At 37.0% G+C, this 17332-nt stretch overlaps 1 protein-coding gene across 4 annotated transcripts in view; it reads right to left on the bottom strand.

The window, feature by feature from the left end:
• Positions 1–568: 568 nt before the first annotated feature.
• The window catches only part of TC2N (tandem C2 domains, nuclear), a 37898-nt gene continuing 21134 nt past the window's right edge, over positions 569–17332 (bottom strand). Inside the window, exons 4-12 of one of the 4 annotated variants that reach the window (XM_081956506.1) lie at positions 16828–17001; positions 13466–13557; positions 12842–12902; positions 11118–11218; positions 7812–7928; positions 7477–7668; positions 6073–6187; positions 4863–5062; positions 569–3878 (exon numbers count right to left, since the gene is read on the bottom strand). In XM_081956506.1, coding sequence (XP_081812632.1) covers positions 3768–3878; positions 4863–5062; positions 6073–6187; positions 7477–7668; positions 7812–7928; positions 11118–11218; positions 12842–12902; positions 13466–13557; positions 16828–17001 — 1163 coding nt within the window. In that variant the 3' untranslated portion in view covers positions 569–3767. Of the gene's footprint in view, positions 3879–4862; positions 5063–6072; positions 6188–7476; positions 7669–7811; positions 7929–11117; positions 11219–12823; positions 12903–13465; positions 13558–16827; positions 17002–17332 lie in introns of all 4 variants that reach the window. The other 3 variants (XM_081956505.1, XM_081956507.1, XM_081956504.1) reach the window with 3 other exon arrangements.

The raw sequence follows: 17332 nt of genomic DNA, 5'->3' as shown, positions 1-17332 counted from the left end.
GCATATTTTTATCATTTGAACAGCAAGCCAAATATCTTTGGCTAGAGACTTTTGCTAAACAGATCAGACCACAGGAAGAAGGCAAAGTCAGACTAGAATCTATGTATACAAAGCTTCAATCATTATATTTATTGCATTTATTTATTAAACATATCTATAAGACTGCCCAACTCACACAGGGTGACTCCGGGGGAGCATCAACACACCCATACATACTGTATACATTCATAAAAATATGCATTAAGATATACATATATAATAAAACATCTGGTCATTTGTGTATTACAGTACTATAAATTCAGTAGAAATTCTATATATTCTGATATTTGGATGTGAGCTCCCTAGGAATATTGTTATTGCATGAAGCCCTCATAAGATCTCTATTTATCCTACTAGACAACATGTACAATGTTTGTGAAAAAGAAGAAAGAGAGGAAATAAAATACTGTAACAAGAGTGTTAAAGCACCTCTGCTCATTATTTCATTGTTCTAATTGCAGTGATTATTTTGCTTTAAAAAGATGCTATTTTTTTACTGCTTACTTTGCAATACAGTAGATAAAAAGTATTTTTTTAACAGTGACAGACTAATATGACCTTTACTATGAATTGGATGCACATAAAGTACATTGATAACAAAAGTCTTAACCAAAGAACTGCAGGATATTTAAATTTGGATTTAAATTTTTAATGCAACTTCTAACCAATCCATTTAAACATTTAAATAACATTTAAAATGTTATTGTTAATATTAATTGGGTTTGTTTTTGGATACTCTTATCTAATTTCCTTTTTAACTTTTGTAATATGTGTTTTTTTTAATGTTGTATGCCGCCCTGAGTCCTTGGGAGAAGGGCGGCATATAAATCCAATAAACAAACAAACAAACATTTTTTTAAACTGTACAGTGACAATATTGAATGCATTGCAAGCCACATTTTTTTATTTGCTTTTTATTTGCTGGGACCAATGCTCTTCAGAAAGACTAGCTGCTACATCTTACCACTATTTCCTTTGCTCCCCCAGATTTAAATCCAGCTAATTTAGCATTTAATTCATACAGGTAGTCCTCAATGTACGACCATAATTGAGCGCAGAATTACTGTCTGCTTAACGGCTGCCACAAAAAAGTTCATAAAATCATAAACCATTGCAGTTAGGTAGGTCACCAGGTGACCATGCCTGATTTTTGTAGCAATAATTAAGCAAACATGGTGATCATTAAGTGAATGTGATGGTCATTAAATGAACCTGTCCATCCAATTTTTGGTCAGAAACAAATACTCGAAAATGGCAAAAATGGCAATCACATGACCTTTGGATATTGCAAATGGCTGTAAATGCAAGCCAGTGGCCAAGTGTCTAAAATGAGATCACACGTTCATATAGGGGTGAAATTGGGTCATACATATCATTTGGGGGGTCTGTTGTACCTTCAAATGGTTGCTCAATGACTGGTTAAGCAAGGACTGCTTGCATAGCAAAATAATAATTTGCTACCTAATTATAATCTTTGAGGATACAGAGACATTTTTTTTCTGAATTATTCCAGATTTCATTGTTTTGGAGTAAGTTTCTTTTCATTTGATTTTCTTAGTGTGGCTTTTAGTTTGATCATTTTTTTCCTTAATTCATTATTCCCATCTCTCCTGAACTTTGGTTCTCTATGCTGTCATTCTGTAGTTAATACTACCTTTTCTACCCATGCCTTTTTTTCTCCTCCTTCCTCATGAAAATTTGGATTCATCCAGCTAATCGCTCTAAAGCTATACTTTCTGATTCATAGTTCATTATGCACTTAGGACACTCTCTATTTCATGCATCACCGACACCAACCAAGTCTGAATGAAACAGAATTCAGATACCAGCCTTGTCGTTTTTGAAACCAGAACATTTTAAAATAGTGTAATACTGCCTGTAGCAATTCTTAATGTTTTCAGCAGAGGCTGCAGAGAATAGAATTTCTGAAGTTTAATGATCCATAAAAATATCCATTTGCTGGAAATGTATGGTTTCATTTCTGACCATTGCATAAATGCATCTTGTGTACTTTCGATGTTATGAGAAATAGGAATGGTATTGTGGGAGATGGTTCCCACGGAGGGGGAGTTGGTGTGATGGACTACAATGAAGTGGCAGTCTCTCATGAAGGAGGAAGCATATTCCAGAAAGAGATGGGAGACAAGAGGCAGCACATCTTGGTGCTGGAAAGGAGACAGAGGAAGAAAGTAAGGATAGTCACTCCTTAGATAATCTCTCAGGGTGCATCCATAAGGCTGGAACTAGTAAGGGTTTACTCTGGCAAGAATCTGTCTGCTATGTGAAAGCAAATAAAGAACTGAACTCTGGCTGAATTGTTTCATGTCCTTCTTGGGCATCATAGGACAAATACTCCTGAGATTACATCAGCATGAGGGCTGATGTTAAATGTGCCCTTCCAGGTTCATATGGCAACAGCTTTGAGGCAAACTGAATCCTATTTATTGAAAGCTCAGTGTGAACTGATACTCTAAGAAAGAGGCAACAAAGGCATTCAAGTTAAATGATGCATTTCAAATCCCCATTAAGGTTTTTTAGATGTTACTGATCTGTTTTTCCCAATGGCTGCACAGTGCCTATTTCAACCACCAAACTTTTTGCCAAACATCTCAGTTGTCAAGACACTGTATTGTATGCAGTAAATGCAGATCCTTGTGCCTTAAAATGCTTTATCTCTATTAAAATAGTAAGGGTACCTGCTTGATTATGGCCATTGGTCTCACATGGTTCAGATTTGGGCATCTGGGCACTCTACAAAACTGTATAAGTGGTGCCAGTTTAGTTATCCATGGACTTGTTTATCATATAAGCTCTATTAGCCTTTATCACTTTATATGTTATTTTAAAATACTGAAGGGTGGGAAGACACTTATTTTTCAAAATAATTGGTTAGAATCATGATTACATATTTCGTTTTGTTTCTTTCATTTTATAAGGACTGGTGAATGCAGATTTCCTAAAAAACAGAATACTGGGTCCCTGTTAGTTCTAAGTATGATATCAGATTCTACTGAATTTCATAATTGGAATACCTCTTATTAATATATCTATTCAAAACAGTAAAGCAAATTTTATGTTGAAGAACTGTAAAATCAAATTAATTAAGAAAAAAAATTGTTACTTCCCTGCCCATGCCTCAAATTTACTATCCAACACAACAATTATTCTTAAAAATTACCTTGAAATGTTTATTTCAATTTAAATGGTAAAGTATTATTTCTACCTCCCTGCCTACCTTACTCACTTGTTCAACATGTTGGTGGGAATAATAAAGTGTCCACAGAATACTTTTAGAAGCAAAACAATAGCTGGAATGTGGTTGTCAACTAATACATGGAGCGAAATCATCTTGAAGGATAGTCCTTCTATGGTATTTTTCACGAAAAGATATACAAAGTTTTAAAATTAATTTAAAATTAAATTAATTTAAAAATTAATGTATTAAAATGTTTTACATGTAAGCCTTATAGAATAACAGTCAATTAATAATCAAGCCACTAATTTTTCAACATGGCTTTTGAATTTTCATGTACTTTGCTAGGATTCCCAACTTCCTTTTTCAATTCTATTGCTTCCTCTGTGATTTTCTTGGGCAGATGATATTGTATGCATCCATATAGATATCTTTTTTCTGTCTCTTTGTTATCTGATGGCTGGTAATTTTAAATAAGTACAAAAGTGTCTGGCTCAAGTCCAAATCAGTACCAAAAGGGCTGTTCAAAGCAGTATCACACTGGAATGATATTATGCCATTTAACCACAACCTTCTCTGGATTAGCAATTGTGTCCCTCCATTGATCAGCAGCTTCTGCACTGTTGCTGTCACTGCTTAACCAAACCTGCATGATAAGAAAAACAAAACATCATTATAAAGATGACGCCAAAAGCTGTTTTGACATTTATCTTGATCTGTGTATAAAAATCATATTTATATAATATAGAAGATGAATTAAGAACATGTATGCTAAGATGAATGACAGCAGGTGCTGATAAAATATGCATTTCATTAAAAATTGATTCTAAAAAAATATGTTATCTTTTTGTTTTTAGGATTTTGAAAAAAAATTACATAGGATGAAATTTTTACATTCCATGATCTGGAGATTTCTGCTTCAATACCTTCATAGCATTTAATCTTTATCGCCTAATAATACTTTGCCTGTGTCTTATAAAATTGCATTCTCTTTCTAATAGTGATTCTTCTAGCCTGTTAAGATTGTTTTGAATATCATTTCTATTTTCCAGGCTATTAGGTATTGTATTTAATGTTGTGCCATCTGTAAAATCTACAAATAACTTACCTTCAAAATTTAGCTTTATTGAATTCAATTTATGATATCTATAGTTTTGTGATGGATGGATGGATGGATGGATGGATGGATGGATGGATGGATGGATGGATGGATGTGGCTTTTGAACTATTCACAAATTTATACTTCCCGACAATTTATAGAATGGAATGGAATGGAAATTTGTATCTCCTGACAATTAGTTGTAAATCTGAGATTTCTGATATAAAGTTGCATAAGAGGAAATTGTTTATGGTACAAAATTATTTATTCATAATGAGATAAAAAAATTAAAAGATCTAGCAATGTAATTAAATCCATATTTAAAGAAATTTCTGAATATCAAATGGCTAGACAATATTCAGAAAAATCTGGAGGGTTGCAAGCTTCCTATTCCTGTTTTATTTCAACCAGGATTACATTAATGGTAACATTTTTGAGGGGTAAAAAGCAAAGTTCATGGTCTACATAAACTTTAGATTTAGAATTCAGAAACTTTTGCATTGGGTGTCATTGGGGGGGGGGGGAACTAACCTGTCCCAGGAAATGTTTTCTTCTCACTGAGCTTCTACTGTAGAGTTTGATGAGAAAGTTTATTCCATGTTCATTCTGGCTCACAGGGAACATCAGGGTTTCTCCCCATTTTACTTGGCTGTTAGTAGATTTCAGCAGACGAGTTTTTTTCGTATCAACCAATCCTTCAGTGCTGAGCATCACAATCTTTACAAAAAAATCTACGATAGAATTAATTTTTTGGAATGTTTTCACTGTGTGAAGTTTGAAATCCAAAAGTGAAAGAATATGTTATTGATAATTATAATACAATTGGCAAATGGGGAGAGAGGGACCTCCCCCCCCACCAGGAGAGGGTGAATGCATTTTAAGGCATAAACATTCATTTCTCACCCCTTGGAAACAAGACTCTGCTCACTGGAAAACAGCTTCAGTTCCCAGTATTAGGCTGTTAGAAAGACCAATGGAATTCATCTTTCTACTTAAAGTGCAGCTTTGTTGCTTTTTGACCCACTGATATATACTTTCTGAAGTGAGACCGTTTCCTAATGAAAGCTTTCTGGACGCTGCAGTTTTCCCTGTTAAATTTGTCCATGTCAGTCAATGAGTGTAACAGAAAATGTAGCCTATTGCTATCTTGACTGCAACATCCCCATACCTATATAAATCTACTCAAACCTCTAAGCCAGAGGTGGGTTGCTGCCGATTCAGCCAAACCGGTAGTGGAATTCAGGCCTGGGTGGCAGAATGGGCAGCGACCCAGGCATGCCACGCCCCTGAACTGATTCCCTCCCTGCCGCTTGGCCACCGCCATTTTGGATTTTGTTGAATGTGCGTGCGCTGTTCACTGTAAATTGTTCTGCACATGCGCGCAGAACAATTTACATTGGAGAGTGCATGTGCATGTTGCACGTGGGTTGCGAACCGGCAGTAATGCCAGCAGCAACCCACCCCTGCTATAAGCGTATTTGAATATTAAATAACGGGCTTTAAGGAAGCATATTTTAAAATAGAAAGAATCAACTGAGAGGATGCAGAAGACATGGATTCTTTTTAGTTTTACTTTTATGTATGTGAGAAGCCTAGATAGTAGATCAAGATATGTCATGGCTTTATATAAAAGCCATTATACAATCATAAAAGAACAATAGCAGCCACACAGAGATGTCTGGTTTTGTATTTAAACATGCTCTCCTTCATGGTATTTGACCAATAAGACTATAGTATTTACTTGAAGACAATGGTGTGGATGAACTTGGAAGGTTCTGAGCTTCCAGGATTTGCAACTGGATCCGGCTGTTTACTGCTTGAAAACAGGTGCCTATTTTCAATTCTGCAGAACACACCTGCACAGAGAGTCAAAGAGCAAAGAAATGGTCCATCTTCATCTTAGCCAACTTGCCCAAATAAAATATTTTGTTACACAGGTGTGAAGTGAAAAGATCAGATCTTCCATTTTGACAAAGAAACATCAGTTTAATCAAAAACTAGCTCTATCTTTTTTTAATACCGGATAATGCTACTTTTGTATGCTATAGAATTATAAATTCTAATCCTTCCAAATTTGCCAGAATCAAAATTGGGATTTTAAAAAAAAACCTATTGTATATGTTTTGGGCAAAGTGCTGTCAGGATTTCTGTAGAATCTCTCCATTTTTTAAAATGGCAGGATCTTTTTTTTCCAGATTATAAACTGTTTTTTTAAAAAAAACTGCCTTACATTTCTAAATACTTTTTCATGAGGTTGGGATGACCTTTGGTTCATGGAATTCATTTCCTGATTCTTTAGAGCCAGTTCTGGTAGATGTTAATAAGTGAAGCTACAATATAACTTCCTTGTGTGAAGTTCTATAGTGATGAAGTTTCATAATTAAAATACTTTCATTACCAATGTAACTCCATTTTAGACAAATGCCAATCTGTCTTATGTCTGGAGAGTAAAGGAGATGGGCTTGATAGATATTTTCAAGAACGCTTCCCACACAAAAAGGACTTAAGAATTGTAGGAAGCAAGATAATATTCAGAAGCAGACAAATATTTCTATGATTCATGGAGTTAACGAAAGAGGGTAAGGTATTGCCTTGTAAGAATCTCTTACTGTAGGCTATCTCAAGAAATTATAGTTTTAATTTTCTTGTGGAGATATCAGCTGTTCAAGGTAGGCCAGACCAGAGAAAATCAACAGACTTATTAAGGCCATCCTTTTCAAAACTGGTCAAATTGTTACATAATCCAGCCTCTGAATAAAAACTACTATTAGAGATATAAAGCTATTGTGAATTTATAGCTAGGATGGAGATGAATTTACAACAGGTGAAGGAGAAGAAGGAGTTGCAACATCTAAAGAATTATAAGCTTTGCACCCTGTTTATAATTTTTCAGACATTAACTCTGTAGATGAAAAGGAAAAGGTTGCAATTTGACAATGGGAGAAGCGAGTGTGGAAGACTTAGCTGATAGGGGCTACAAGTGAGGGCCCTCTTTTCTCTCCCCCCTCCCAGCATTGGGGGCTCCTGACAGAAGCAGGGAAGAATCAATGAATGTAAACAAAAGGACCCAACAAAAACCAATTCTAGATTTCTGTTCCTGCATAAAGCCCCGTGTATTTCTTTCAAGAATCCTTGGGATACTTACTGAAGCTTTGGAAGGAGGTGTTATCATCAGCCAATAATCCATTTCCTGTGAACTGAGATCGCGCAGGGGTAAAATACATTCTCCTATAGTTTTTTTCCTGGGAATCAGGGATTGTACTTTGAACACAAGTCTTGCAGTCTGGAGAAGTTGCAGTTTAATAGCAAACACAAAGGTTTCCATGAACTGAATGTCCTAGAAGCAAGCAACAGTTAAATGTGATATTGGGGGGTGGGGAAGCCTTTCCATCACTTGTCTCGCTGCTTTTATCAATTCACATATTATAAATAGAAGAATTTTGAAATAGATTTGGGGTTTTTTTTTTAAGTGCCACTTACATTGGAAGCTTCTTTTGCTAAACATCTGAACTGCACTGGTTTGTGTAAGGTGAGGATTCCTTTGATGGAAATTTGAGGGTGTTCTTCAGAAGTAGATGACCAGTTCAAATCTTTGCACTACAAAATTGAAAATTAAACAATGCAAACTAGGAAAACACAACTACATGCTTAGTCTCCGTCTGTCCATTTGCTTTATTTATGATTAACATTACCATTCATCTTACTATAAAATATGGTTCTTCAACTTCATAAAATCTCAAAGCAACGGAACCATCAACTTTGCCAATTCAAATTATTGCTTTACATAATTATTGCTGAAAAAGTGGTTTAATACTGGCTGTCTAAGATATACTTATTTATTTATTTTATTTATTCTTCGTACTTCTAGACCGCCCCCTCTCCCGAAAAGGACTCGGGGCGGTGTACAGTCCACACAACAAATAACAGATAATAAATACAAATATAAATATAGATATAAATATACATATGGAGGAGGTTAAAAAATTAAAAGAACTGTACGGAAGAATATAAATATGGCTCTAAAAGCCCTAAAATCAAATAGATTTAAAACAATACCCTTAAAAAAACCAGTTGAGAATGTATTTCCAGGAGGTAACAGTTGTAACAGTTATAATTATGCCAGGCCAGCTAATCGAAACAGGTGAGTCTTCAATTTTTGTCGGAAGGAGCGGAAGTCTGTGGTGGTTCTAATATCGGGGGGGAGGTCATTCCAGAGGGTTGGGCCCATCACAGAGAAGGCTCTATTCCTTGGCGCCGCCCGCTGGCATTGCCTAGTGGACGGCACCTGGAGAAGCCCCTCCCTGTGAGAGCGGATTGGCCGCAGGGATGTATGTGGGAGGATGCGATCCCGCAAGTAACTAGGTCCTATGCCATGGAGCGCTTTAAAGATGGTGATCAAAACCTTGAAACGCACCCGAAAAACCACAGGTAGCCAGTGCAGCTCGCGCAGGAGTGGTGTTACGTGGGAGTATCTAGAACTCCCCATGACAACCCACGCGGCCGCGTTCTGGACTAGCTGCAGTCTCCGGGCGCGTCCCAAGGGAAGGGAAAATTTGTAGATTTTCACGGGTGTTAGGTATGCTGGTTTTGTTGTATTCGGGTCTTTTCCCGTGTAAGATTGAGATTGACTTTGCAACGTTTCGGCAAGATCTCACCTGCCATCTTCGGGCTTGGGCTTAAAATGGGAACGGAGCTGCCGTCTTTCTGTAAATCTTGGTGGGAGGGGATGGGGTGCTGGCTTTGTTTCAGTAAGTGGAATGATTGGTTGTGTGGTTGTATCATGATTGGTAGATTGGTGCTGATTGGTGCTGGCTGTGTGTGCATTGTTGTTTTGTATTGTAAAAGCTTGGGTGGTGGGTGGTGTTCGTTTGTTGGCTAGGGCTGGTTTCCAGATGTTTGGTAGGCGGGCGGTATCATCACGTTTATTCATGTTGTGGGGGTGTTTCTCTATTTCGATGGCTTCCATAATTATTCTCTTGTTGAGGTGTTCTGTTTTGGAGATTAACCTGGCTCCTTCAAAGTTGATTTCATGTCCTGTAGCTTTAAGGTGCTGGAAAAGGGAGGAAGTTTTTTCTTTTTTTCTTACTGCGTGCTTGTGTTCTGTGATGCGTGCATTTATCCTCCTGTTTGTTTGTCCTATATATATTGCCGGGCAGATTTTGCATGTTATTTCGTAGACTCCTTGGTTTTCTAGCTGGATTTTGTCTTTGGGGTTTCTTAAGATGTTGGCTATTTTTTGATCAGTGGTGAAGGCTGTCCTGATATTGTGCTTGTGGAGAATTTTGCTGATTTTATCTGTGGTGCCTTTGATGTAAGGGAGGAGGTTGATGCCATTGTCCTGTTCTGTGTCTTGGTTTTTGGGGGGAGTCTCCTTTTGGATTAGGTTGGTGATTGTTTTTCTTTGGAATCTGTTGGAGATTAATACATCTGTGAGTTTGTGTAATTCAGTTTTCAGGTGGTCTTTGTCGGCTAGGCGTTTGGTTCTGGAGATGAGGGTCCAAGGAGTCTACGAAATACCATGCAAAATCTGCCCAGCAACATATATAGGACAAACAACCAGGAGAATAAATGCACGCATCACAGAATAGAAGAACTCAGTAAGAAAAAAAGAAAAAAACTTCCTCCCTTTTCCAGCACCTTAAAGCTACAGGACATGAAATCAATTTTGAAGGAGCCAGGTTAATCTCCAAAACAGAACACCTCAACAAGAGAATAATTATGGAAGCCATCGAAATAGAGAAACACCCCCACAACATGAATAAACGTGATGATACCTCCCGCCTACCAAACATCTGGAAACCAGCCCTAGTCAACAAACGAACACCACCCACCACCCAGGCCATTACAATACAAAACAACAATGCACACACAGCCAGCACCAATCAGCATCAATCTACCAATCATGATACAACCACACAACCAATCATTCCACTTACTGAAACAAAGCCAGCACCCCATCCCCTCCCACCAAGATTTACAGAAAGACGGCAGCTCCATTCACATTTTAAGCCAAAGGCAGCAGCCTGAAGATGGCAAGTGAGATCTTCCATTGTTGAGTGGGGGAATTTTATCCTCCCTTCACACAAGGTGTGTGTGTGTGTGTGTGTGTGTTTGTGTGATTTTTTTTTACATATTTCTCTCTTGTTTTTACAGTTGGTGTTTTATATGATTGTGCCTGCCCAGTGTCACTGTTGGTGAGACAGGCGATTGTACAAATTCAATAAATAAATAAAAATAAAAATGTCTTATTGTTCCCAGAGGTACTCAGGATGTGTATGGGATTACACAGAGAAAGATACAGTAGATGGGGCTGCCTGTGAGTGTGTATGTGTATATGTGCAAAGAGAGGAACCAAATGGGGTATTGGGAAGTTATGCATAACGATTAATGAAAATCTCACACATATTTTCAATCTTTTATTTAGAATGGTTATCATTTAAAACACTTCATTAAGCTTTCCAGTGGATGTTTCTATTTTTTCATGCAGGAGCCAAATGCAACAGTCTTAAATGAAACCTGGATGACATGAAATTAAAGTAAGTGAGACAAAAAATTTAAAAAGCTGCACATATTATTTGTCTGCTTAATTTGAATCTGTCCAGTAATTCTATAGTGTTTATTCAACAGTAAATGGAACCACTGTGGTTTTTAGAAGGTGGCTTGTTTGTCAGCCTAATGGCTCTTGCCTAACAGCTGAGTTTAGGGTATAAACTATTTTTTTTCCACAAGGGCCCCAAATGGAACCATTGAAGAACCAGTAATGGAATGTGTTTTAGGATTACTTACTTTCAAGATGGTGATCCATATCTGTTCTACAGAAAAAAGATAGCACACCTTCACGTTCAGCCTGCCAAATTCTCTTTCATCACCTGATAATGTAATTGTATCTGGGGATAAATCCAAAAACACTTTTGGAACTTGTTCTCAAAGGCTGAAAAAACATTAGTTTATCCAGTGAAGTCAGACTTTTAAAAAAAATCTGTTCTCATTACTAAAATATTTCTCCCTACTGCCAGCATATGTCAGCTGTTATGTATAAGGAAATACATGTGTTTGATAGAAATCAAATTCGTCAGTGTTCCAGCTGTTTATGGTTAATCCTGCCTTAATGCATCATAAAAAATGTTTTCAAAACTCCATTAACAAGATAGTGGGTTGCCAACATTCTTCAGCATACACCTGCACTGGCAGAACCAGAGAGATTAACCTTTTCACCAATGTTGTATCACTCTGCCAAGCAAAGTTTATGCTAAAAGGAACAGGAACAGGCAAATGAATCTAAAACAATGTACCGAGCTAGGTTTCTGAAAGTACTTTTTAAAGTCTACAGCAATCTTCGCCAACCTGCCATTTTTCAGATGCAGTAGGATTGCAATTCCCAGAATTCTGAGCAAGGATGACTTAACACAGGATGCACTGTGTCAAAAACACGTTCAATAAAGTTCACTCCAGTGCAGTCTGAGGAATATTTCTTTACATAATAAAATGTTTGCTTCCTTGCTGTCAGCTTTGGAGCAGTGATTTTATGAGCTTCAACTTAAAATGGCATTTCATTTTCTTAATCCTATTATTTTCTACATGGTAATCTCAATATTTTCCTATTTCCTATAGACAGAGGTTGTGTTTTTTTTGCTTCAGTGGATTTTCCCAGTCCTTGGCCCGCATTTTCCCTAACCCAGGAGTGTCAAATTGGCAGCCTATGGGTCGGATGCGTCCCGTGCAGGCCAAGCCCACCCCAGCTCCACGAATGGAAAAAAAATGTCATGAAATGTCACGGGATGGCAATGTGACACCACAGGTTTGACATCCGTGCCCTAATCCTTCAGAATTTCCAATGATTCCCCCCCCCTTAAAAAAAGCATTGGCTTTTGAAGAGAGTATATGGTTAAGCCATTCCACATTTGTACCAATTCATATTGTAGTTACATATTTGAATTTGCATGGGTAAAGAAGTTTCTATGTGGAGAATAAGGAGATCAGCAAACCACTTTTATGAATTTTTTCTACTCTGGATATATTAGCTTTTCATTAAAGGGAGATAGTTTTTTTTCTTTTTTTAATACAGTGGATTAAAAATATGTACCTTATGCTTCTATTTATTATATCAAATATTGTAGTCTAGGAAGTAATACAACATATTTTAACTAGGTCTTATATTTGTTGGGTTCAATCAACTTAAGTTAAGGCTTAAGGCTATAACTTATTCCAACCTATATTTTTTCTTCTGGTGAAGTCTATTTTTAACTGTTATTAAGATACCAGTGTAACTTCCACTTCTAACAAAGCTAGAAAGCGAAGTACAACAGAAATTCTGGAACTTCTAAGTCAAAATATATTTTGATTTTATAAAAACATAATGTAGGACCTACATTGGCCTACATCTATAGCCTGCTTGTACCAGGTATTTCTGGACTTCACAGACCCCTCTCATCATATGAGGCCAGTTTACCAGATTTCTACCAGAAGTAAGACAAGAAAATAGTGCTCATTACCTAAACTCCTGTTACTACCTTGTGAATTCTTTCTGGAGGAGATGCTGCTTGGTGTACTGGAGGCGGAATCATATCTCTTCTAGGAAAAAAAGAAAGCCTGATTAGTTAATAAAAAAACAAAACAAGAACAAGGAAATACAGAACTAGCTGTGAGATTGAAATATATTAAGGAATTACAGGTAATTCTCAATTTATGACTGATCATTTAACAACAATTCAGTTATGACAGACTCAGAAAAAGTGACTTACAACTTGTCCTCAAAGTTGCAACCATTGCACTACCCCTGCAGTCATATGATTGCAATTCAGGCACTTTGCAACTGGCTTGTATTTACGACAGTTGCAGCATCTTAGTTATGCAATCGTGATTTGTGACCTTTCTAGCTGGCTTTCGAGAAGCAAAGTCAATTGGGGAAGACAGGTTTGTTTAAAAACAACAAGTGATTCACTTAACAACCACATGATTTACTTAATGATTGCAGTAAAAGTGGTCACAAAATTGGATCCAGTCACATGATGATTCACTTAACGGACACATCATTCAGCAAACTGAAATTCCAGTTTCATTGGTGGTGATAGGTCAAAGAGTACCTGTAATCAATCATTTACAATTATTAATAAAACTAAATAACACTTATTTACCTGAATAAATCGGTGGGGTGGGCTTGTAAGATCAAACATAGATTGACTTAAAGAGGAAGAGCAAGGCAATGTGCTACTTCTTAAGTCACAAACTGAAAAAAACAAACAGAAAGTTTAATTTTTTAAAAATTCTATACAATATTTTATAACTCAATAAAAATGTTAAATTTATTAAAAAATACTATACCGGAATGGGTTTGATATGATGTTGCTATCAACTGTTATAAAATTTCATACATTACTTTGATTCATAATCAAGTGAGCAATTGCTATCACTTCCTAAAAACAGACAAGTCTAACTCTGGGAAAAATCAAGAGAAGTCTGGTAGCATCTTTTCCCATTAACAAATATCATTAAGCTGCATGAACTTTCATGAGCTACAGCACAATTTTCAGAGAAAAAAATTCTTTCTCTGGATTTCCAGAGAAAAATTACAGATTACTGGAACCAGGAGCACTACTCAGGTGATCCTGAGGACACAGATAAACCTCCAAGTGCTTCAACGACCCTCTAAAAGGATGCAAATGACCAGATGTCTGCAAGGAATATCAATCCTTCCATTCCCCACTCTATCCTGTCAGTGCCGAAGAAGCTTCTTGGATGAGAAGTGAAACGTCTTCAAAGAAAAAACAAGAAAGTCCAGTTGTCTCCTGAAAAAGCACCTTTGGGACAGCTATGACCTGGATGACTGAGAATCTCTACAGACTTTTATAGCAGAAGTGTTTGATAAAGTGAGCTGTAGCTCACAAAAGCTTATGCCTTCCAATATAACCTGCTAGTCAGAAAAAGGTGCTACCAGATTCTTCCTGTCTCAAAAGCACTTTTGGGACAGCCGTGTCATGGATGACTGAGAATCTCCCTAGACAGATTCTTCCTGGTTTCTAATGTTAACCGTAGCAAACAATGGCAACAGAAGATCAGAGCTTTGTTCCCTGATTTTTATTTAGTGTTGCAACAGTAGGTCAGGTGGCTGTCTATGCTGACTGCTAGTACAGACAAAACTGGAAACATACAATAATTGCCAATAAAACAAAAACAACATGGGAAAAAGACAAGCAGAGGTTGAATATTTTATTAGAAAAAGATTCTGCCCAGCTTTATGATAGAGAGTTTCCTTTACATCCCTTGCATTCCCTTAAATTTTCCCTGCCAAGAAGGTAACAGAAGACAAAGAGAGCCACACTTTAACCCCTGTATGAATGGACATGCCTCTCTGGCACAAGGCTGCAATGACGAGAAGCAAAAAAGTCAACAAGCTAACAAGAAGTTCTGTTGTAGCTCTAGGAGCAGCAAGCAAGACTGAAAAAGCTTCATCCCCCACCCCCCCTCCAAGAACTAAGTCAGCAAATGTTAAATAGCAGAATCAAGAGCAAGGAATGAAAACAAGAGTTTTCAGCTTAGGATTTTGAAATATACTTTTTAAATTTGAACAGGGCACAAGAGCATATAAAAAGTTGACATGTGCCCAAAATTGCAAAAAGACAGTCCAGACCAACATGAAGACTCCGCATTTTTACCTGCATTCAGACACTCAGCATCAGAAAGGCACAACAGTATGCAAACAGTAAACTAAAGTTCAACCAATCATCCCAGTTCATGTTCTATGGATATTTAAATAATTTTATACAGCCTGAATAGCATTAGCAACATCTGAGTTTAAGTCAGTCTGATATGTACATGCATGTACTGCATAAAAAAGTATCTACTATAGATATGCAAAAGTTGGCTTGAAACTCAATGTTAAGAAAACTAAGATCATGGCATCCGGCCCTCTCAATTCCTGGCAAATAGAAGGGGAAGAAATGGAGGTAGTGACAGAATTTTATTTTTCTGGGCTCCAAGATCACCGCAGATGGGGATTGCAGCCAAGAAATTAAAAGACACTTGCTTCTGGGGAGGAAAGCTATGGCAAATCTAGACAGCATACTAAAAAGCAGAGACATCACCCTGCACAACAAAAGTGGGTATAGTCAAGGCTATGTTTTTCCCAGTTGCCATGTATGGCTGTGAAAGTTGGACCATAAGAAAGGCTGAGCGCCAAAGAATTGAGGCCTTTGAACTATGGTGCTGGAGAAGACTCCTGGTAGTCCCTTGGACTGCAAGGCGATCAAACCGGTCAGTCCTAGAGGAGATCAACACTGACTGCTCTCTAGAAGGCCAGATCCTGAAGATGAAACCCAAATACTTTGGCTGCCGAATGAGAAGGAAGGACTCACTGGAGAAGAGCCTAATGCTGGGAAAGACTGAGGGCAAAAGAAGAAGGGGACAACATGAGAATGAGGTGGTTGGATGGAGACATACATTATCTGTTTGCATGGTGCAATGTATATAAGCTGCTCACCTACAGCAGCTTATATACTTCTTACTTTCCTATACCAAATATTTTTTTTAAGACTGCAATAACCTAGCAGGAACACTGGCAGTCATGCAGATACAACCAACTTCTTCTGTCTGTTTTTCTGTTTAATGTGTTCCCTCTCAATATTCCACTCACACATCACTCCAACCAATCTAAACTAACATAGGCACGTATCTGTGATTGCTGCTATACTAGCTAAGCTGGAAAATATTTGAAAAGAAAGCAAGCCAACTAAAGGCCAGAAAGTAGTATGAACAGCAGTTTAAAAAAATCAAAGGCAATGCCCCACATAATATCTAAACTTGGTTCCAATAGCAAAAACACAGCAAATTTATTTCTATTTCAGTACAAAATTCTTAAAATACCACAACTACACCAAACTGGCTCTAAAGTGTTACAGTATGCTTATGAAAAACTATTCAATGGTTAATTCCCTAAAACAAAACCATTCAATTGGGTGTGGGCTTTTCTGTACTTCATTTGGTTGGTCTATGTCAAATAGTGATAATCTTTAAACTATTTTCTTCCTTAGACAATATCTGCAGCTTCTGCTTTTGCTCTAAAGAAATGCAGTCCATATAAATACCACACAGATTTATCCCCTCAGGTAAAGCTGCTCTTTAAATGAACTTATTCTTCTTCCTTTTCGAGTTTTGTACCTAGAGTATGTAGCTTTAGTGTAATAAAAAGCTTGAGTGTCTTGCCCAAGAACTGAATACAAATACAAGAATGACCTGAAAAACCAAAATACAGTATTCTACTAATAGGGGCAGCCTGAATGGAAGGCTATTTGGGAAAACAATTAGAAATAGACACATAAACATATAGAAAAATATTAGACTGGTTGTGGAAAATAATTTTAGGACATTTACTTTCCTAGTTTAATGTAGTCTTATTTTATTCAGAACTAATATAAAAAAGCAGAATTCATGTCTGCTGTCTTTTAATACTATTCTTTAAAGTGGCGAAATGCACGGTGTTGCAACTGATGAAATCTTTTACCTGACCCATATAATCTCTTGTTCACCATTTTTTCTGTGTGGCCTTGACTGATATCTGGAGAAAGAGGTGGCACTTGCATATAGAATGGGTTGTACACCACATCAGCAGGAGGTCTTTGATGGTATATATTGGAAAGTTCTGCTTTCCGATCACTGAAAGACGTTACCACCGAACCTGAAAAGTATGATATATTATTAAGCAAATCAACACTGAACTGAAATTATACGTAAAATATGAGAAGGAGGTCAGCCTAAACCATATTTTTAAAAACATTTCTTTTTCCTATGTTTCATGGCTATATAGAAATCAGTATTTTAATATAAAATATGACAAAAATAAAAACTGCTACTAGAGTCAAGTACTTTCATATTGATATTAGACATTTTAAAAGTTGGGGGGAAATTAAGAGCATGTTCCTAATTTTGTATTTTATTGACATTTGTAAAGCATTACTAGCTACACTAATTGGTTGTTTCAGCAGGAGTTGTAGGGGGGAGGAGTTGTG

Source organism: Natrix helvetica, assembly GCF_964273705.1.
Source record: "Natrix helvetica genome assembly, chromosome: 1".
NCBI lineage: Eukaryota > Metazoa > Chordata > Lepidosauria > Squamata > Natricidae > Natrix > Natrix helvetica.
Note: the sequence above shows the minus strand (reverse complement) of the source record. Positions and strands in the feature narration are given on the sequence as shown.